This window comes from Sorex araneus, chromosome 6 (genome assembly GCF_027595985.1).
Source record: "Sorex araneus isolate mSorAra2 chromosome 6, mSorAra2.pri, whole genome shotgun sequence".
In the NCBI taxonomy this organism is placed as follows: domain Eukaryota; kingdom Metazoa; phylum Chordata; class Mammalia; order Eulipotyphla; family Soricidae; genus Sorex; species Sorex araneus.
In genome coordinates, this window is record NC_073307.1 from 128,237,579 (window position 1) to 128,261,018 (window position 23,440).

Genomic DNA, 23,440 nt, shown 5'->3' on the forward strand with positions numbered 1-23,440 from the left:
AAGAGCTGCTGAGACACAAGAGCAGAATTGTATGAAGTATCAGAGCTGTGCTTTTAAAATCAGGTGAGAAATTGCATTACCAGTTAAAACATCTGAAAGTCTAGTCAAAGATGAGATCTAAAACAAGTAACAGTGCAAAACTACAGAGACAGGCTGTTCAACTGCAAAAGTTAGTGATTTCACTAACAATGATCAAACAACTGGAAACAGAAACTCCCCCAACGTGAATGAAGCCCCCAACACTTGCTGTTGCTGTTGTTTTTGAGGCTCCAAGCTAAATAAGACCCTTCCTTAACCCTTCAAAAACTTTAGATTTTTATGTCATTGCCTCATTCATTCGGCTCTTCCTTGCAGTAAATCTTTCTGTGTGGGACAGTTCAGAGCATGCCAGAGAAGGGAGGACATTTGTTCATTTTTAAAGTTTTAAAATAAGTTAAGCTAGTGTGGGAAGTGTGGTAAGGGGGAATTACATCAATGTTTAATGTTTAATCTCTCTGTTTAGAACTGCATTGCTTAAGGTAGTACAAAATGTATGGGCATCAACAGACTACTCTTCTCTTGTTCCAGGCTAAACGAGAAATATGAGAATGTCTAGACTACTTATAAACTGCAAAAAATATTATAATGAATATTTGATAATGCCATGCATTATTTATGAATGTATTTTTTCCGGTCACTATTTTTTTTATAAAGCAGATGGTTTTTCCTTTCGATTTACTAAACTTCACATGCATTCATGTCAATGGAGAAAACTGATGATGCTTACCTAAGAAGTTGTTACTGTGACCAGATGCTGTGCTCTGTTTTAAATATTAAATACAATTCCATCATCTTAACAGCTTCATAATAAACAATAAGGACACCTTCTTCAGCAATGCCACCCGAAGCAGGATCGTCCACCACATGCTGCAGCGCACCAAATATGAAAATGGGATATCAAAAGTGGGTAAGAACATTTAATCTGAGACACAATATCTGAAAGTTAATTATGCCCCCAAATACTGCTTTGACAATTGAAGCTCTGGCTTCATATATTAAGTATGTGGATAATGAAAGTTTCTGAGTTCAGAGAGACAGTACAGGGCTTAAGGTGCTTTGCTGAACAAAACCAGGCCTGGTTCCTTCCCTGACAGAACATATGATCCCTCCCCGCCCCCACCCCCCACCCCCAGACATCTGTCTATATGTGAAAATGTGAAATATGGAAGCACTTTGAAAGAGAAATGCTATTTCTTGAAATTAATTCCAAAACTATAATCAAGCTTTTGAATAGTAACACATGTAGAAAAGTGTTTAATGTGGAAAATCCTGTAACTATCCTTCATTCAGGACAGACATGTTATGCTATATCCATATAATTTATTTGTTAAAATCATGACATGCATTCAGTCAACACAAAATTATCATTTATTATATGCTTTATATCAGTGTTTTACAGAGAAATTTTATTTACGAAGGTTGAAGTGATTGTCGACTCTAGGAGAAGCAAACAATGCATTAGTTTAAAAAATGCAGGCCATATAAATTCACGTTTTTAAAATAAGTATACATTGTAACACTGTTGCACTGTCATCCTGTTGTTCATCGATTTGCTTGAGCGGGCACCAGTAACATCTCCATTGTGACACTTGTTACTGTTTTTGACATATCGAATACACCACTGGTAGTTTGCCAGGCTCTGCTGTGCAGGAAGGATACTCTCAGTAGCTTGCTGGGTTCTCCAAGAGGGACAGAGGAATCGAAACTGGGTCGGCTGCCGCGTGCAAGGCAAACACCCTTACCCACTGTGCTTTTGCTCCAGCCCAAACTAATTGTACATAAAAAGAGTAAAAACTATTTCCATCATACATGAACTCCTTAGCATCTCCCAAGTGATGCCTGAACAGTCAGAAATGAATCCTGAGCAGAGGCGAGGTAGAGTGAAAACTGTGAGCACCACCTGGCATGGGATCCCAAATAAATGGATTTTAAAATGCCCAATAGTTCCTGATAAGGTAAAGTGAAATCATATGTATTCTTCTTGCAAATGTGATACAACTCCACATTAAGTTGTATCTTGTGATGAAAAGTCATGTAGTAACCCATTGACCTCCATAAAATAATCAAAATAACCCAAAGACTTCCATACCACTTTATGCCCATAGTGCAGTTGTGAAAGAAAATGATTAAGTCTTAAATGTATCCCAATGACATCCTCCTGGTGATGTGGTCACAGGAGTCAACTACTTCATGGGGAAGTCTTCACTTGAAGTTCCAAATTAAATCATGAACGGTTCTCTTTTTGTCTTTCCAGGAATCTGTAAACTTCTAAACAATGGGTCATATATAGCAGCTTTCCCCCCACATGAGGTGAGTTTACAATAAAATTTCTTTTAATAAAACATTTCCACGTTTTAATATATGGCTTTATTTTTTCTTATACATTTGGTTGCTTGTCCAGGAGGGTTCAATCAAGAAAGGGCCCAAGCCTGTAGGGAAATCTGTTATAACCATGTGACTACACACTGGGACTCCAGAAACTCAGTGAATTCATATCAAGAGTTCAAGTTGGGAAGGTAACTCATGGGTATTTCTCAGTCACTCTCGCCATTACTCCTGGATCTGCATTCAGACATCTTTCCTGGTGTGCTAGGAGTTCCATATGGCTTGCTGGGCATCAATCAAACCCAGTTTGGCCAGGTGCAAGACCCACTATACTATCTCTCTGGCCTCCATTTCTGAACAAGTTTATTTTTTAGAAGAATAGAGTCTTTACATGTTTCAAGTACTCACTTTTCAAGTTCTGTTTCTAAAAACTTGAGTACTCATAATAAATAATCTTTATAGTTTGGAAATTTACTATGTAATGTAACTTTGAATCAATAGAATGCATTGAACCCTTCATACTTGGTACTGTGGCAAATATTTTATGTGGATTATCTAACTTAGTCCCCAGAACAGCTTTCTGAAGTAGATGATAATATCTACTGCTTTATACACGGGTCATTGTGGCACATAAAGACTAAATAAAAGGAACTCTTGGAGTCCATTGCCTGTAGTCCGTACCTACTTATGGTAAGAATGTGATTAATAGTAATATGCAATGAGCTAGAATCCTTTACGGAACGAGACCTTCCATGCATTTTCCCACTCATATGAAAATAACAATAGAGCAGTCGATATTAGTATTATTCCCACTTTGGAGATGCAGAACTAAATTGCAGAGAAACTAAACATTATGTAAAATACCACATAGTCAATATGAAGTCACATCTTCAGAGTGATGAAAATAAAGGACTGGGAAAATTTCTGTGGCTAAGAAATATTTGGAGTATTCTCAGTTTTTTTTTTCTGTATCTCTAGTCTGCGTTCTGATAGTTTGTTAGATTTTTTTGTGAATGTGTGGTACCTATTAGGAATTGACTGTAAACAATATGCATTTCTCATTTATTGGATTCAGATGAAAGGTTTTGTCATACCCTACGTATGTCTTAGGTTTTTGTTTAGAAATATAACACTTTATTGATGACATTATTATTCACAATTATTATCATAAAAACAGCCTTCAGAAAAAAACTTGTATCAATAAGGCATGCATAACCGATGTTTTTCAAATGTAATACATGTGACATATTTTAGATATATGCAATAGCACAGCGGGTAGGGTGTTTGCATTGCACACTACCGACCTGGGTTTGATTCCTCTGTCCCTCTCAGAGAACCCGGCAAGCTACTGAGAATATCCCTTCTGCATGGCAGAACCTGGCGGCAAGCTACCCGTGGCGTATTTGATATGCCAAAAACAGTAACAACTCTCACAATGGAGAGGTTGCTAGTTCCGGCTCGAGCAAAATTGATGAACAACGGGACGACAGTGCGACAGTGCTACAGTGCTAAAATGGGTTTAAAGAATTCTCAAAAAACTGACTAGGTTTAGGCCAGGAGCATAGGCTCAAAGAGTTGGAGCACAGAAGTGGCCTAAAGGGTTGGAGCACGTGCTTTGCCTGTGGAAGCCTAAATTTGATTTTTGGCACCACCAGGGAAAAATAAAATCCCTGATCACTCTGCAGGAAATCACTCCTGCTCACCTGGGTGTGCCCAACCTCAAGGAATATATATATGGCTATCTATTGTGGCTTAGACCTCCATGCTCTCTCAGTAAAGAGTGTTAACCACCAGTAAGAGAGCAGCTAGGTTAGTAAGTATTCTAAAATATGTAACTGGAAGTAACAGAGAATTTCAAGAATTGCAATTCAGAACATAAAAAATTACATAGAAATGTAATACCTGTCCTGATGATAGATAAAAGACAGAAGTTTTGTGGGTGGGCGATAGGTAAAAAAGGATGAGGACAATGATGAGGAGAAGGGATTGAAGAAGTGAAATGTATGGCTGTAATGTTTAAATATGTTAAGAGTTTCAAGTGGGTTAAAACTAAATCAAAACTTTCTGATTCTTTCTGACATTTGGAATGATGTTCATCTCCCCCCCCCCATGATGTCAATTCTTTTTCCAAAAATAAATACATATTTTCTAGGATTTGATCATATGTTAAAGCAGAATAATACTTTAAACTTCTGCCATAAAGATTAAGCCTGTCAGGTTGGAAAGATAGTACAGCAAGCAGGGATTTGCCTTGTATGTTGCTAACTCTAGTTCTATGCCCATCATCACATATGGTCCCCGCCATATGAATCCTACCAGAAGTGATCTATGGGTGCAGAGCCAGTAATAAGTCTTGAAAACCACCAAATTTCGCCCCCAAACAAAAAATGTCTTTCAGTGATGGTGGTAGAGGATGTGTTTATTAAACAACCTTAAGTTCCAAACCGTGAAACATAAATTTTTAATTCATGTGATAAGTGAGCACACTAGTGTTTTTTTTAAGAATTTTTTAAAATTTAAGAAACTATCAGAATATTTCAACAAAAGAGGAATATATAATTATGTCTATCTAGCAAGTTATTCTGGTGGTGAGTTTTAAGTCAGCAACTTCTGAAGATTCTAATAAATTGTTAAATTACTTCATAGAGGAAAAAATAGCCCTGAAGATCACAAGTCAGTTTAAATTTCCCCCAAATAATGTGAAATTTATCTGTTTCAGGGAGCCTACAAGAGCAACCAGCCTATCAAAACCCATGGACCTCAGAATAATAGACATCTATTATATGAGCGCTGGGCTCGCTGGGGAATGTGGTATAAGCATCAGCCCCTGGATTTAATCAGGTACAGCAAAAGAACCTAAAATGGAAAATGTTTTATCTTGTCTTTTTTATCATTTCCTTAAAATTGAAGTTGTCCAACTTACCTTCCAAATCAATGATAAAAGCATGATAGAATCGGAAAAAATAAGGTATTGTCAATACCTTGTCAATACCTTTAGGTCATGTCAATCAAAAGAAACAGGAAATTGATTACCCTGACATCAGGAAATTAAGATATCAGACAAATAATGAGGCGACCAGAGACTAGCTATAGAAAATTGCTAATAAAAATTAAGGCTGAAGGTAAAATGGGATAAATTAAACTTCAGTATCTAAACTTGGATCACGGGGCTATGCTCGTCCTGACAAGGGCTACTTAGAAAGTAGATCTGAGAGGAGTGGACCTATGGAGAAGTAGGATTTTCTAGGGCTGCCTCAGTGAATAGAAATACTAAGATAAGGGATCGTGGCTACTCCCATCCATCTACTTACCATCTACCAGTCTTTTAGTACCACAGATCAAATAGAAAGAATATACAAGGGAATCTGTGTAATCTATTTCATATGAAAACAAACCAAAATAGAGAATAGAGAAAGGCAAAAGTGCAAAGACTGCATCTGAGAACAAAGAGAACATTGTATAACACTTCCACACACAGACATAGATGTATACACATACATATGTATATATGTATGCTTATATATATATGCATAATATATCTCATCAAATTTTTGTGGCTAGTTACTCTAGTGCAGAAAATATATATGTGTGTATGTATGAATATGTATATATATAAATTTATGTATAGATGTACTTGCGTTTTGGGTCACACCAGGCAATCCCCTGGCTCTGTGCTCAGGAATTACTCCATACGGTGTTTGGGGGACCACATGTGATTCCTGGGATTGAATCCGAGTTTACCTTCTGCAAGGCAAGTGCCCTATGCACTGTACTACTGTTCCAGCCCTAGGAAGTCTATTCTAATGAGCAAAAGACATTCAACTTGAGCCAGTCTTGATGTGCTGTCATATTTATGATGATCTGATTTATTTCATTTTTAATCAAGAAATTAGCATAAAATGATTAAAACATCTAAGTAGTTATAGTCTGGATGAAAAGATAAAATTAATTTATGTATACAGATACTTTGAATGGTTTTTAAATATCAAAAATACTAGTAATGTCTCCATTGTGATACTTGTTGTTACTATTTTTGGCATATCAAATATGCCATGAGTAGCTTGCCAGGCTCTACCGTGCGGGTGAGATACTCTTGGTAGCTTGCCGGGCTCGCCAAGTGGTACAGTGATCAAAAATAACTCATAATTATATTAATTTTCTGACAGGACATAGATTGAACACTAGACTATTGGCAGAGAATTTAATAAAATAACTTCGCAAAAGTGTAAACAGAGTCATGAGAGTTCATAAATGGTGGTAAAACTTGGGGGACTAGCTAGATGATGTTATCAAATGTAGATTTGGAGGGAAAAAAGGGAAAAAAACAATTGGCTGAATGGAACAAAAATTATACTACTGAAATAGAGACTAACCTGACAGAAACCATGGTATGCATTAGGAAGAAAGCAAGGAAGGGAAAAACAAAAGCCCAACAAGGAGAAAGTAAGGAATAAGCCACCCAAAATAAATAACCCAGTCCCCTGCACCTTTTTGTTTCATCTCCTGCTGGTGACTTCACCTGACTACTGAGCCCATTATGAGGCTGGAAGAAAGGAGTATGGGTAAGGGAGTCCATGGAAGACGGGCACCTAGAGTATATAATGAGAAGAAGATACTGATGATGGTTCTGGTCCAACAAATCATAATATCTAGTAACAAATCATTTTTATATCAAACATTGAGTACTTCAAAGTATTTAGAATCAGGATGCTTTTATCTGTCAGTTGTGAGATTCTAACATTTTTATTTATATAGAAGAAATTATTTTATTGACATAGGAACACTGTACTAAGAATTAAAGTGTAGGGCCAGAATGATAGTACAGCATGTATGGCATTTGCCTTGCATGCAGCCTACCTGGGTTCAATCCCTGGCATCCTCTTTGGGCACTGAGCCCATCAGCAGTGATTCCTGAGTGCAGAAGCAGGAGTCAGTCCTGAATACTGGGTATGGCTCAAAAAATAAACAAACAACAACAACAAAAACAAAATTAAAGTGGGGCTGGAGCAATAGCACAGCAGTAGGGTGTTTGCCTTGCAAGTGGCCGACCTGGGTTCGATTCCAAGCATCCCATATCGTCCCCCGAGAACTTCCTGGAATAATTCCTAAGTGCAGAACCAGGAGGAACCCTTGAGCATCACTGGGTGTGACCCAAAAAGAAAAAAAAAATAAGGTGCAGTTATACTTTTCTAATAAACATTTTGGCATCAATGATTCTCTTATTGATGAAACATTGCTAATGCTACTTCGAATTTTTTCAGCAAGCAGCTTGTATTTTTAGGTGTGTTATTTCCTGGTTCTTGATTTACAAGAAGAATTTTGCACATGCAAGTCATGCATTTTGTGCTCATGGGAGAGGAATTGAATAAATATCCCATTTAACACTAAGATCTTAAAAGACTATGAAAGCTATCACAACAGGTTGCTGCTTTTTAAGAGCTTACCTGTTACTCAAACTGAAATAATGATAAGATGCATACAGATTAAACTATGTGTTCTTAAGAACAGAAATGCATATATGGCCTCCTACTTTTGTAACAATTCGAGAAAGTAAACCTTAAAATCTTTGACATTTTAGTTATTTGTATTTAACTTGTTCTCATACATACTTAAACTTTTTTAGTCATAGATCTCTAATCATGTTACCTTTTCTCTATAATAAGTATAATTATAATAAGTAAGAAGGTTTTCAGGGTTTTAGCTTTTTAAATACTTTCATTATGGATGTAAAAAACTCATAGCAAAACAGGAAATGCCTGTTTAATCTTATATTAATAAGGACAGCTTAATAGTGGATAAAAGGTGAGGGTCTGACAATCCATTTTCTTTTTTATAAGCAAACATTCTGGGCAAGTTTTTTAGGGATTTGTTTTTTACATCTGATCATGAACTCAAATATTGACTAGTCAAGATCTATTTTGGTTTCGTTCATTTTTACATGAAATTTTTTTTGAGTTTGCAGAGGACATTTCAAAATTGTCTGGCAAAACTTGCTGAGTAAAATAATTGTGTTATTTTATTTCTGTGATTTTTCATGGTCGAGATCAGAATGATTTAATTTTAAAATTAAATAAAATAATCTTCTCTAAAATAGTTGAATTGGACATGTGTTCATTCTATGATGGAAATTATTTCAGGCTCCAGAATGAAATAAACAACCTTCACACACTTCCCTCTTATTGTGGTGGGACGGTGCTCAGTGGTGGGACTGGTGTTTGAATATTATCTGCAATGAGCTATTATGAACTACTTTTCTGAAAATAAAATAAAATATATAAAGACATTATTTCAGTTGTAGGAGCTAATCAAATGACTTGGCCCTTAGGGTACTGATATATAAATGAGTAAAAACAAAAATTCACAAAGTTTGGAATGTAAGGAAAGTTCTATAAATAGTAGCACTAGTTTAATTTGTCTTCATCTATTTTGAAATACCTCTAAGAAGCACTTCAAGAACCTAGATGATTTTGAGTATCAGTGCTGTAGGTCAAAGGCATGTTAATAAATCTTATTTGCTAGGAATAAATTTCTTCTACTCCTGAAGTAGACCTGAGAACTACTATAACTGATATGATTATACTCTTGTTAAATTATGACTTTTATTTACCTTAATACTGTCTGGTAAAAATGTTTAATATTATTTATATAAGCATTCCTGTTTATAATAGTTATAAGATCAGTCTAAATAATTTTTATTATAAAGATATTCCATTATGTAGTAACATGTACTAAAAACACAAAACCATCCAGAAACACATAATTGAAGGAACCAATGGCTTTATAATAACAGCTGTTCATGCAATAAAGCTTTCATCTCAAAGTAGAGCAGTATCATTGTATAATAAATGACTAGACTATTGTTCTGTGTCACTAGAGAGAAATAAATGAAAGAGACAAAAATATACAAATGATATGTAATGGATGGTAACTTTATATATGTCCTAATCAAAATATGCATAAATTTTAGTTGTCACAACACAGATAATTAAGTGGAAAAGAATGAGTTTTAGAACAAGAAGATCTATTATAGGATAAAAGACAAAGAATTTTATTTCTAGCCAGAATCACTGCACATTCAGTATTCCCAAATGAACTATAAATGCAATAATTTGAAATAATTGCTGAACTTAAAATGTGTGTTAAGTAACCTATAGAAGGTGGAGATAAAAGAGTAGTAGAGAATTCAAGACATTTTTTTAAAATAGAACTTTATAAACCAATGATAATTAATATTGGCAGTAGACCTGGTAAAGAGAGAGCAATTGCATAGTTATTAGACCTGCTTTATTCATACATCATTTCTATATAAGCTGTTCATCAACTGAAGAAAAATAACATACTTTCATTCACTTAACTTTATTCAGTACTTACTTGGATGAGTGCTAGAGAACCAGGAGGTAGATCGACTTTTAAGCACCTTGCAGTTTTGTGGGAGGAAAAAGAATGTCACTTAATATATTTAAGTGTGATAAATTTAGGACAATAGAATGCAGTCGAGAATTGGGTGGGAGTAAGAGCAGGAATATCTAATCTTGGACTAGAGTGGTAATATGAAGGGCTTCTTAGAAGAAGTGACATAAGTTTATGGATAAGTGCAAGCCAGACTTCGGAAGATTGTGAAATGGAGTGTTCTAAACTGAGAAAATGGAATTAACCAAGGAAAGAATCATGTGCTTCTAGGAACTTCAAAAATGAGGGTTTCTGAGAAAGAGTTGACACTGTCTTTAGCTTGGTGTCAGTCCAAGGCTGCAAATGAAGAGAATTCAAATTTCTACTCAGGGGTGTATTCCTTGAGGAAACATTTTTCTAGCTTACATGGAACATTGCGATTTAACACATTTTTTCTTAATGTATGAAATACAATAAGAAATGCTTCTTGAAAAAGAAAAAAGAAACTTGCATTAACTTAGAAAATTCATTATAAGTCATGTCGCACTTGACAGAAAAAAACATATTTTATACTTTTGACCCTAAAATGGGTTGAAACAATAGTGCAGCGGGTAGGGCGTTCACCTTGCAGGTGGCCGACCCGGGTTCGATTCCTTGGCCCCTCTCGGAGAGCCCGGCAAGTTACTGAGAGTATCTCTCCTGCACGGCACATATTGGCAAGCTATCCGTGGCATATTCAATATGCCAAAAACAGTAATAGCAAGTCTCATGATGGAGACGTTACTGGTGCCCACTTGAGCAACTCGATGAGTGATGGGCTAGCAGTGACAGTGACAATGACCCTAAAATAGGAATACAACATCACCATTATTAGTTTTATTGGCAGCCAGAAATACTAGGGTACCCCAGATGGAGCTGACAGGGAGCTAAACTGGCAGCCTTTCATGTGTATCTGAAATTATGAATAGATATGTCATCAACATTTTCAGCTTAGCTGCTGTTGTCCTACAAGATTTGCTTTCTTCCATAGGCTGTACTTTGGTGAGAAGATTGGGCTCTATTTTGCCTGGCTGGGGTGGTACACTGGAATGCTGATTCCTGCAGCAATTGTTGGCTTGTGTGTATTCTTCTACGGAATACTGACAATGAATACAAGTCAAGTAAGGTAAGCCTAATTTGTAACAAAACATTGGACTTTCTTTCTGTTAGAGCAAACATCCCTATGATAATTCTCACTCTGAAAATAAGTGGTAGTTGGGACTGGAGCAATAAGGCAGCAGGTAAGGAAATTTCCTTGCATGCCACCCACCTAGGTTCAATCCCTGACGTATGATCCTCCAAGCCCAACCAGGTGTGACCCCTGAGTGCACAGCCAGAAGTAAACCCTGAGCATATCTGGCTACAGCCCCCAAACCAAAAAAAAACAACAACAAATTCTAGTACTAATTCACTAGTTCACTGTCTAGTCTCTTTCTTCTTTTCTTCTTTCCTTTCGTGCAGGGGTAGAAAGGTGCCTCAAATAGTCGAGTACATATGTAGCATTTGTGAAGCCTTAAGTTTGAATCCTGCCAATGAATGCATCTTACCCCTGGGGACTATGGGGTAGAGTTTTCTGGTAGGCCTGAGAACTTCTTTGTGTAATCCTGGTTGTCCCACAGCACCACTGGGACATAGATGCACTCTGTCATCTACTCTCAGCCCAAAATTATCAGTCCTGCTCCACCAGGCTGAGCATCACCAGGCGTGGCCTGGCACCCTCAGTTTCACACGGTTGAATATATAAATAACAGTAAAATAATATAAAAATATATAAATAAGGGTAAAAATAAAAAAGGTCCATAGATCATCAACATAAGTGGCTTGGGCCCGTGGGTTTCACGTATTTGGTAACCAGTATATATAAGTGACAAGGATGAAAAAGATGCATGCTTTATATCCCTGTTTTCTTGGGTAAGTTCAAGGCAACTTATGTTAATTTGTGTCCATATCATCCAAATAATAATTCCACAATACAATGGTTTTATAAAATTTATTTTTGCAAAGCAATCAGTGGCATATAATAATCTAGATATTTTCAATACATTATATTGAAATCGTTATAGCTATGATATTTAAATGTGTTTCTTTCATTAAAAAGACCTTCTAAATATGTGATTCTATGGTATACAAACGTCACCATGATCCTTGAGTATGAGTACTCAATTTTTCTGATGAGGGGAAAAAACAGTTAAAGATCTTCCTTGTTCTTTAGGAAACTCAAATGATAATTGCATGTAAATAAATAAATTTGGGGCATAAATATTTCTCTTAGCCACAGGTTTATTTCAGAATTTTGAAAACTTACGCCCACCCTGGTATATGGATTCATGTACAGACTTCTTCCCACTAGGAATATCCGCACTGGTTTGAACATCTATTTATATTCTGTGGAATCAGAACTGCTGTAGTTAGGAGAGTTTTGTATGAGAATGATAATGTTGAGATCAGAAATATGCTTATAAATTGCTTTATTCTCTGTTTTTGTGTTTGGCTTTATAATATCTTTAGATCTCATCCATATAACAAATGGCAGAATTTCTCTTTCTCCTGACTGAACAATACTTTTCCCTTTATATATCACGGTCACTGTCAGCCGTTGCTAATCAATTTGCTCAAGCGGGCACCAGTAGGGTCTCCATTGTGAAACTTGCAGTTACTGTTTTTGGCATATTGAATACGACACGAGTAGCTTTCCAGGCTCTGCCTTTCGGGTGAGATACTGTTGGTAGCTTGCCAGACTGTCCGAGAGCTGCGGAGGAATTGAACGCGGGTCGGCCAGTCGGCCGGGTGCAAGGCAAACACCTTAGCCACTGTGCTATTGCTCCAGCCCCTCCAGTATATAATGTTATAATATGTACATATATATACACATATATATGTATGCATGCATGTATGTAATATATGTGTGTATATGTATATAGTCATGTATCTAGTACATATTTCTTTTTCATTTATCTGCTGATGAAGGAAACTTAGGTTGCTCACGTATCTTTGCTATTGCAATCAGTCTGCAATTAACATGGAGGTTCCAGTGATTCCTTAGCTCTTATCTTTATTTCATTTCTATACCTGGAAGTAAAATAGCTTGAGCACATGAATGTTCTAATAGATTTTATGTAGCAATTTTAAGATTTTAGAAAAACACTTTACAAATTAACTAATAAAAATAGTGATTTTAGACAACTGCTGTACAACTTGGTTCCATGGAAAACATATTCACAGAGTTTTACCATATTAAATAGATTCCCCCCTACACCTCTACAAAGCTAAAAAGGAACAAAAGACTGTGAAATGAATAGATTTGCTGTTCCTATTGATCTATGTACCACTGAAGTAAATTAGCCTTCCTTTGTATGAGATAAGTATGCTTTAACCTCTGAGAATAAGGAATGTTTTAAAAGGCATTAGCAAATTCTTTTCTTCAGTGCTTTATGGTATTATATTACTGCTACTTCTGTTGCACTATAATTAAGATCTTGTCAGACTTTCTATTCTAACCCAAGATAATCATCACTGAATATCTCAGCTTGCAAAATTTCATGGGGCTGAAATTTCCCATTCAAGGTGTCAGACATGGTTAAGTCGTAGGTGTTATCCTGGCAGGTGGCATTAGGATTAGGGGTTGATATTTTGTGTTGCTATGTTTTAGTATTATTTTATTAAGCTTTTTATTGGTTGTTGAGTAACAAAATGTTAAAACTGCAGATATGGTTTATAATTTTATACTTCTGCCAGTTATATTCATGAAAATTAGTGTAGTATTTTTAATGGCCTTGCACTTAATTTGTAGAAGTATGTAATAAGAGAATTACTGAAACAAGTTATAGAATTATATAGATTATTTGTAGTGTATAACTACAAATTTATATATTAGCATGCTTTCTTTGGACTTACATCATCAAATTTTGTGAAATTTGTGCCAGGGAGAGCTCATACCATAGAAATATCTAAATGAACAAATGGGGAAATGCAGCTTATTCCTCACAACCTGTTGGTCTTGAACATAGATCAGGTATACCAACTTTCTGATTCAGTATTATGTTGTCTGCATCAGAAGTCACTAAGAAATTTGTATGTTCTTCACCAGCTTTTAAATCGATGGGGTTCTAAAAGGATGTTCCAAACCCTTTCCTGATAGCAATCTTACTAATAAAGAGTTTTTTATTTCCATTTATCAGATGCTTCAGATGTGCCAGGCACATTATAAATGTCTTTTATGCTCTATCAGTTTAATATTATAGCCATATCAGAGGCAAAGGAATTGATCCTTGACGAGGTAAATGACTTGAAGAATATATATAGTAGTTGTTTCATTGATTTAGATCTGTATCTGATATTTTTAAATAGTGGTAAGTGAAGTTAATGGTTTACCTCCTTATAGCTAGCTATACTTAGTTAACTATAGCATAGAATTATATAGCAGATCAATAGAACTTATCATTTTATATAAATAAACTTAATCCCTGTCAAACAACCTTAATACCTGCCCACCGCAGTTCTGTTTCAAATTGAACTATTTTAAGTACCTCATGTTAGTGAAATGAGTCAGAAAAAGAGGGACAGACATAGAGGGACTGCACTCATTTGTGGAGTATAAAATAACATCACATGAGGCTGACACCCAAAGATAGTAGATACAAGGGCCAGGGGAATTGCCCCATAGCTGGAAGACTGCTTCATGAGCGGAGGGGAGAAGGCAGATAGAATAGAGAAGGGATCACTAAGAAAATGATGGCTGGCTGGAGGAACCAGTCGGGATGGGAAATGCATGCCGAAAGTAGATAATAGACCAAACATGATGGCCTCTCAGTGTTTGTGTTGCAAGCCATGATGCCCAAAAGTAGAGAGAAAGTATGGGGAATATTGTCTGCCATGGAGGCAGGGAGAGGGTGGGAATGGGGGGTTATACCCTGGATATTGGTAGTGGGGAATGTGCACTGGTGGAGGGATGGGTGTTTGATCATTGTGAGATTGTAACCCAAACATGAAAGCTTGTAACTATCTCCTGGTGATTCAATAAAATTAAAAAAAAAATAAGTACCTCATATAGTTGCAATCATTTTTCCTGTTACTTCCTTGAACTATGTACACTATATATTTTTAATATTACTTTCCATATTGACTTCACTACTTTAAGCCCCATTTCAAAATCTACAAATGTTCCAGTTGTTTCACATGCTTGCTGATATTTATCTTATCTTTGTAATAGAAACCTTAACAGGTTTGTGGTGATAGTTTATCTTACTGTGATTTTATTTGCATTTCTGCAGTGTTTGTAACTGATTATGAAACCATGTTTTGCTTGTACATTTTCACAAATTTTCACTTTCCCAAAATGGTTTATCATAAAAGTCATGTTCTCTAGTTTGACTTCCTAAAAGATTACACAGATTCAGCAAGACCCTTGAGTGGGTCCAGTCACCACCAAATGGACAAATGACTTCCACCTATTATACAAAATTGGTGCTAATTTTTTTTTCAATAGTATACTAAGAGGGGATATAATTATCTCTCTCTTTCTCTCTCTTTTTTTTCCTGTTTGGACTGGAGTGATAGCTCTTTGCCTTGCACGAGGCTGACCCAAGTTCAATTCCTCTTGAAGAGCCTGGCAAGCTACTGAGAGTATCTTGCCCGCACTGCAGAGCTTGGCAAGCTACCTGTGGCGTATTTGATATGTCAAAAACAGTAACAATAAGTCTCACAGTTGAGACGTCACTGGTTTCTGCTCGATCAAATCGATGAACAAAGGGATTACAGTGCGACAGTGCTACAGTGCTTTTTTCTGTTTGGGTGCTAGGGATTGGTCCCAGGATCTCACACAGATAAAGCACTCTTCATTGAGCTTCATTATCAGTCCAATTTTTTTCTTCTGTTGAATTTTATTACTATTTTATGTTCATCGGAAACCACAGAGTCCTGGCCAGAGATAAGACCTCACAGATGCTGAGGCTTTCAGACTTAGAAGGTCATTAGAAGTGTGGTCACAGGCCAGAGACAGCCCCAGAGAGGGTAAGGGGCCTGCCCAGGGTCACCCGCTGAAATTCGGACTTCTGACTTTTTTAAGATCCTTGACCTTTCCTAAAGGAAGTGTTTCTTCGAATTTGATGTCTCATTTCCATACATATCCCTTGTATATCTTTTTTGTTGTTGTTGGGGGCGGCGGGTGGGGGAGTTGGATTACTCCCTACTCTGTTCTTGGCGTATTGTTTCTGGCTGTGCTGGGGGATAGACCATACAGGGCCTGAGATCCAAAGCATGTGATCGACTTTCACAGTCATCTCCTCACTCTCAAATTGCTTTTCTTTCTTCCTTTTTTGGGGGGTCTCCGAGAGGGACAGAGGAATGTGAACCTAGGTCTGCTGCGTGCAAGGCAAACACCTTTCCGCCTGAGCTCTCGCTCTCTCCAGAGCCTGCAGGGCAGAGCCTGGCAAGCTACTCATGGCATATTCAATATGCCAAAAACAGTAACAAGTCTTGAAATGGAGACGTTACTGGTGCCTGCTCGAGCAAATTGATGAGCAACAGGATGACAGTGCTACAGTGCTACAGTGAATTTTTAAAATGAATATCTACTTCAGAGAGACATCTTAATTATGCCAATATAAAGTGTACAAAAGTAGAAAATTTATCAAATCCATAATACCCACTTTGTCATCAACTGGTTTTGTTTGTTTTTGCCTGAAAAGTGAACCTCCCTGGTGGTGCCAGGAAATCTGCAGGCTCCGCACGCCCGTTGTGATCCAACCATGTCAGTGGTTCAGTGCAGGCACCTAGGATGCTGCTTGCATCTGTGGTGCTAGAGATTACTTCCACCTCCTGCTACCACACCCAGCAGAGCCTAGGGTACCATGGCTATATCCATTAATGCTCTGAAACCATGGGGTACCAGAGTTCAAACCTAAGTCAAGTACATTCTAGCATTAATTGTCTTTGGGCGTTCTCCTTTCACGAGGCCAACCCGTGTTCAATTCTTCCGCCCCTCTTGGAGAGCCCGGCAAGCTACGGAGAGTATCTAGCCCACATGGCAGAGCCTGGCAAGCTACCCGTGGCATATTGGATATGCCACAGTAACAATAAGTCTCACAATGATAGATGTTACTGGTGCCCGCTCGAACAAATTGATGAGCAACGGGATGACAGTGACAGTGCCCATAAAATAAATATTTTAGTTAAACTAAATGCTTTAGGTGTCTAGAACAACAGTGTTATAGTAGATGGAGAACTGAACCTCACCTGAAAATCTTCAATTCAGTTCCTGGGGCTTCTCTTGTTAGCTAGGAGACCTTGAGCAAGTCATTTAAATTAAATATTGCCGTCTCTCAGTTAAAGAAATAACTTATAATTTTGAGATATTGCAGGAAGATTTGCTTAATGGGCAAGAACCTATGTTTGCTCAACAAAGTACTTGATAGTATTATTATTGACTACGTATTTCCACTTTGGCTTGAGATTATATACAGTGTCATGATTTCTCAGGCGGCTCGTTTGAGAAATTAGTATTAATTCGCTGTACCTGTCACAAAACTATATGTAATGTATGTGTTGCTGTTCATTTGCATATGTATTTATTTTGGGTATCAGGACTCCCATGTAGCGCTCAGGAGTTCTAGGGACCTCGCCTGCAATTCTTGTCCAGTGAGGCGTGTGCTTCAAATCAAAGTCCAGCATGCTATGGTGCCTGACCCTGCAGTACCAGGGATACCTGGGATACCTCAGTCTTGTTTGGGGGGTCTTCGGGTCTGTTTTCAGTGATGCTTGAGAGACCAGGTGCCAGGAATCTAAACCTGGTCTGGGTCATGGGCATTCTAGGCTTGAGCACTAACTGATGACTATCTCCCAGGTCCTAAGTGCTTTGATTTTTAAAAGGTAACAGGCCAAAAACCAAAGAACCATATGTCTGTTCTAAAAGAGGAAAAACAAGTGAAAGGCTGAGGGAAGGGAGGGGAGGAGAGAAAGAAAGAGAGAGGAGGAGGTAACAAAGCCTGACCAGGTCCTTTAACATTTTATCATTACAGGAGTTTAGGAAACAGATCTCAAAACGAAGATCAAACAAAAGCTTCCATCTAAAATTCTACATCTGTTTCCTCTTCAAGCCTGTGTTCTCCCTTGAACACATCTCTTACTTGTCTCTGTGTTTCTTTTGCTCGCCTGTTTCTCTGCTGGAGAAGCCTATATTCTCTTCCATGCTTCTCTCTTTCTCTCCATTCACGTTTTTCTAAATAGTTTCAATAAAAACTACCCTACTTCACGCACACAAAATAAGTCCTAAACTTCCAAGCTGATGCTACTTCCTGACATCCTTTCTTACCTGTCCACTGATCTTCACAATTTTTTTCTTCTTTTCCTTTCTTTTCTAGTTTCCCACAGAGTTGGTCATAGGGGCTAAGCAACTTGCTATAGAAGGAGGTTCATGCTTTCTTTTTCTTTTATTTTTTAAGCCAAGAAATTTGCAATTCGTCTGAAGTCTTAATGTGTCCTCTCTGTGACAAGAACTGCTCACTGCAGAAACTCAGTGACAGCTGTATATATGCCAAGGTGGGTGAGGACTCACTTCTCTCTCTGTCTCTCTGTCTCTGTCTCTGTCTCTGTTTCTCTCTCTCTCTCTCTCTCTCTCTCTCTCTCTCTCCTCCTTCCTCTCTCTCACTGTCTCTCTCTCTCTCTGTCTTTCTCCCTGAGCTCTATGGGCTCTAAGAAACAGTTGTGAAAAATTTCTTCAGTAAATTGTTTTTACTAAAATGTGATGTTCCCAAGGATTTTATATCAATATCATTAACAATTGAATAAAATGTCATGGGCTGCAACTATAAGTTAGTATGTTTTCACTTTAATACCTTTGTCTTCCTTTGTGTTTAATCTCTGATTATTGCAATCATAATAAACTTCCATTTGGAATGATGTCCAGATTTGTTTTACAATAAGTTGCTTATTTCTATTGTCAGAATTTTGAATACTGCATAAGGTCACTTAAAATTTCAATCAAATTTTACAGAGAAAATTAAATAATGTACCAAAGTTATCAGATTGCTGCCTATTTGAATTACACAAAAGGTTTTTATAACTGCTGAAGTTAAAGTCCTACCCAAGTGTAATTAAGTGAAACTCCTTTTATAGGAAACTAGGTATCGGCATATTGCATAAATTCCCAAGTGTTTCCAGAGAACATACAAGTTTGGGAAACAAAATTTGTGATTTTTTTATTTAATATATAATTTTATTTTAAAATACATAATTTGTATATTTGATTATCTACATATATATCTATTCACCTGTAAAGTCATCATTGCAGTCAAGATCTGAGCATTTCAGCAATTTAATCATGTCCAACATGATTAAAAAATGATTCTTTTACCTGAGTATTTTGCCTTAAATAAGAATCCTGGTAGCTGGAATGATAGTAGAGTGGGCAGGGTACTTGCCTTGCATAAAACCACCATAGATTCTATTCTTGTCACCCTGTATCGTCCCCTAATCCCTGCCTGGATTGATCCAGAAGGACAGAGTTAGAAGTAAGCCCTGAGCACCACTGCGTGTGGCCCCCAAACAAACAATTTTTTTCAAAGAGAATCCTAGCATAATGGGAATTGATATTGTGGTGTCAACTGCTCTTAAATGAGAGAAAATTTTTCGCTAACCACTAATTGCAAAATATTTAAATTCCCAAATTTCTAAAACTTTAAATTTTTAAATTCCCAAATTTCTAAAATTTTAAAATGAGAAGCCATCAGGGAAAATGTTAGTGTACTTGGATATTATTTTAATAATAATTGGACCAAGTTTTATAAAATACGCTTTTTACATTACTTAGAAAATATACACACTTTTTGAATAAAATTAAGCAAATTATAACTTTTGTTAGTTGTCATAATGGGTATTGAATTCTATAAAGTCTGACAGAATCCTAGATGATGTAGATGGGTCATTTGGGAAGATGATTCTAAATTAGTTTACTTGTTTCTTTGATAAAATATGCTCCCACAGGTCCTGCAGCAATAGCACAGGAGGTAGAACGTTTGCTTTGCATGTTGTCAACCCAGGTTCAGTCCCCAGCATCCCATATGGTTGGCTGAGCCCAAGAGGAGTGATCTCTGAGAACAGAGCCAGGAGTAAGCCTGACATTAACAGGTGTATCCATGACACTACTGGATGTGGCCAAAAAGATCATATATATTTATTTGCTTTCATATTTATTACTGTACTCAATAACTGCAGTAATTTCTAGATGCTTAAATCGAGATGTTAAATATATCTAAGTACGTAAACTGATATTAAAAGAGAACATGTATTTCTATCCAGTGAGGAAAAAGTAGCACTGTAGCGCTGTAGTCCCGTTATTCATCAATTTGCTCGAACAGGCACCAATAATATCTCCATTGTGAGAGTTGTTGTTACTGTGTGTGGCATATAAAATATGCCACTGGTAGGAAAAAGTGAATTTTAAAAATAATTTCATTTAGACACCATGATTTATTAAGTTGTTTACTATGGGGTCTTAGCCATACAATGTTATACCTCCAGTCTCAACACCACGTGTCCTAATTCTCCTACCAATGACTCTTAGGTTCCCTCCAATCCTACAACCTCACTCCTTGATGGATACATCTTTATTTTTCTTAATTATTGCTTCAGTGTCACGCTGGTTGTTCTCAAGACTTACTCCTGGCTCTATGCTCTGGGATGTCTCCTGAGCATGTCATCTGTCATTCTGCTGGGGGTGTCAGAAATCAAATCTGGGTTGGTTGCAAGGAAGACAAACATCCTACCTGCTACACTCTCTGTTTGGCCTAAAAGGACACATTTTACAAATTAATCCTGACCCTATGCTTTAAGTAGTGTGGGTTCTAGTGGCTTCCATGTATACAGATACCTTGTACTATACCACAGACAAATTCAAGACCCTGCCTCTGTGATACTTCAAGACCTTCTCTTCTTGCTTAAGGAGTGAAACATTTTAAATAATATTTCACACATTTTAGAACAACATTAAAAAATTATCTGCCCTAAATAAATAAGGAGTAGTTTGGAAAGTTGGGGGTCCACTAATTAAGGTTCTGTTTAATGGAATGTGTGTCCTGTTCCAAGGAATAGATGTATAGAGTTACTCTGACCAAGAAATAAGGCCTAAGGGAAAAATATACAGGCTCAACTTCAGCCAAAAGTCTAACGTTCTGCCCCATAGTCCCTCATAATAGCTTTTTTACAAGGTAGAATCTGCTCAAGATCCACCCCCAAAATTTCATTCAGCAACTCTAAATGTCAGCACTATAAATGAAGCACTTGGCACGTGACGCTTTATTCAAGGGGTTTTTAATAGTTCTTGGGCCTCATCCTCTGAAGTTCACAATGCGTCCCACATGTAAAAACATACTAGACTTGCCTAGTAGACATATAGTAGATATGACCAACGATCGAATACTCTACATTGCATATTGTAACATTTCTCTAAAAACCAGGTTCTGAATCTACTGGAAACCCATTCTCTTCTTACATGATTATAATACTGCATTACGCCATTACATATAAATACACCTCTTGTGTCACTTGGATGTCTAAGTTATTGTCTCACTATATTGAGAAAAACATGCCTGATTTTCAAATCAAGAAAAACATTCATGAAAAGATTTCTGAAGCAAAATATTTCTTGAACTCCAAGAAATCAAGTTCATACAGCACAAACACAATTGTTGTGAGCGTGGCATTTCATTTGTTACTTTTCTAAAAGCCAGGCTATTTCTGGAGCAGGCATGAACCATTATAATTTGGTGACCTTTAAGTGCCTCTGTTCGAACTCTCCGAGGCTGTTTCCTGTAGCAGGTCTGTTCACAAAGAATCAGAGGCAGCTGTTCAGCTGCCTGGCAACAGCAGGTGACTCTGTGGGATGAGCTGGGAAGCAAAAAATCTGGATGCCCCTGCTGAGAGTAATTTTATGAGCTCCGAAGAAAAATTTCTAATAGACTTTTTCTCTCCTGTTCATAAAAACCTACTGATGACATCACTAACAATATTTACAACATCTTTAGATCTCCCAAGTCAAAACAATCATAGAATTGTAGAGATATTTATAACATGGTACCTTGTACTTGCCTACACATCACTGAAATAGCACCTCCGATGATATCATAATAATGTCATATTACAGGAAAGTGCTTCTAAACTTTATCTTTTGTATGGTGTTTTGCAGTGTATCCTTTGTGCCAAAACTAAAACACACATTAGGCTGTCTTGGTGCCTGTATTGAGTAACCCTAAGTGTTACCCAGAGAGAAGGATAAGCCACTCATAGTGCTGGTTTTTAGAATCTAATCAACAATTCACTGGTAAAAACAGAATCCAGTTTTCTGTGACATTTATATGACTGCCAAACATCTATTGCTTTGACTATGCTAGTTTAATCTCTCTAGCTAAGTTGCAATTATAGAAATACATCATACAAATGAAAAAACAAAATAAATTGAATATAAATTTTATTAAAATCGAACAATCATATAACCCTGAAAATTTTATTCAGAAACATTGGATAAGTTATTTACAAAACTTTAGGTAATTAATTGCTGATTCAAATAATATTCTATGTGTCCATTTATTTATGAAACCTCTTAAAACACTAATAGATTCACATTACCTCTTGTAGCATTGACTGAACCCATGGCACATTCTGAAAGGTATCATAGTATTGCTAGCACTGTGATACCTTTCCACTGGCAGGATCGATTTACTAGCAGAATTCTGCCTTTCACAATACCCCTGATTCCAGAGGTTTGCAAAGAGGAAATGCAACAAGTATACCATGCCTGAAAACCTCACTTTGACTCATGCTGTAGTCTGACCCTAGTTCACGGATCTGTCCTCAACACGCTAGAACCACTTCTAAGTAAATAAGAAGATATAACCGAAATGGAATTTAAGGGAAGATAGAGAAAAAAGTAAGAAAAATGTTATTCCTTCATCTGATCAGTTACAGAATCCATTAAAGGATCTCATACCTTGTATTTGCAATCACAAAACAACAAAATTCCATTTGAGAAAAGAATCATGCAGTATCTACATGTAAACAGTTATCTCTAGATATTTATAACAAAAAGTGAGACTAATGCCTTTGTTTTCTACGTAGGTGACATATCTGTTTGATAATGGAGGAACAGTGTTCTTTGCTATTTTTATGGCCATATGGGGTAAGTATTTTCCTTCATGTCTTCTTAGCCCTCATTTTCTGAGCTTATTTCTGTGTTTCTTCATATGCACATGTCCATGTGCATGCTCACACACACACACACACACACACACACACACACACACACACTCATACACCTAAACACATTAACCATGTATCAATTAAAATTAAAGTCTCTAGCCCATTTCTTGCTTTTTTTAAAACATTATCTTCTCAGAAATTCATTTATTTTTCTAATACTTAATACTCAGATATTCCTGTACTAAGAAAAGCAGATGGTAATTAATAAAAAGCTGAAACCATCATAGAATGTAAACTAAACTTTGTATATTTTCATGTCTGAAACTAAATTTCATAAAAATGTTTTGTTTGCCATTCATTTTAACACCTATACTTCATACATTTTAAGATACACAATATATTCCATGGATGTTAAATCGTTGTTATATTCACAATAAAAACATGCTTGTATGTAGCATGT

The 23,440-nt window shown here is 36.8% G+C and overlaps 1 protein-coding gene across 3 annotated transcripts in view; it reads left to right on the top strand.

Moving 5' to 3' along the window:
• The window catches only part of ANO3 (anoctamin 3), a 255,090-nt gene that overhangs the window by 168,508 nt on the left and 63,142 nt on the right, over positions 1–23,440 (top strand). For all 3 annotated transcript variants that reach the window (XM_055141496.1, XM_055141497.1, XM_055141498.1), the window contains 6 exons: positions 840–946; positions 2,294–2,349; positions 5,084–5,205; positions 10,784–10,918; positions 18,231–18,327; positions 22,900–22,960. In XM_055141496.1, the coding sequence (XP_054997471.1) occupies positions 840–946; positions 2,294–2,349; positions 5,084–5,205; positions 10,784–10,918; positions 18,231–18,327; positions 22,900–22,960 (578 nt within the window). The remainder of the gene's footprint in view (positions 1–839; positions 947–2,293; positions 2,350–5,083; positions 5,206–10,783; positions 10,919–18,230; positions 18,328–22,899; positions 22,961–23,440) is intronic.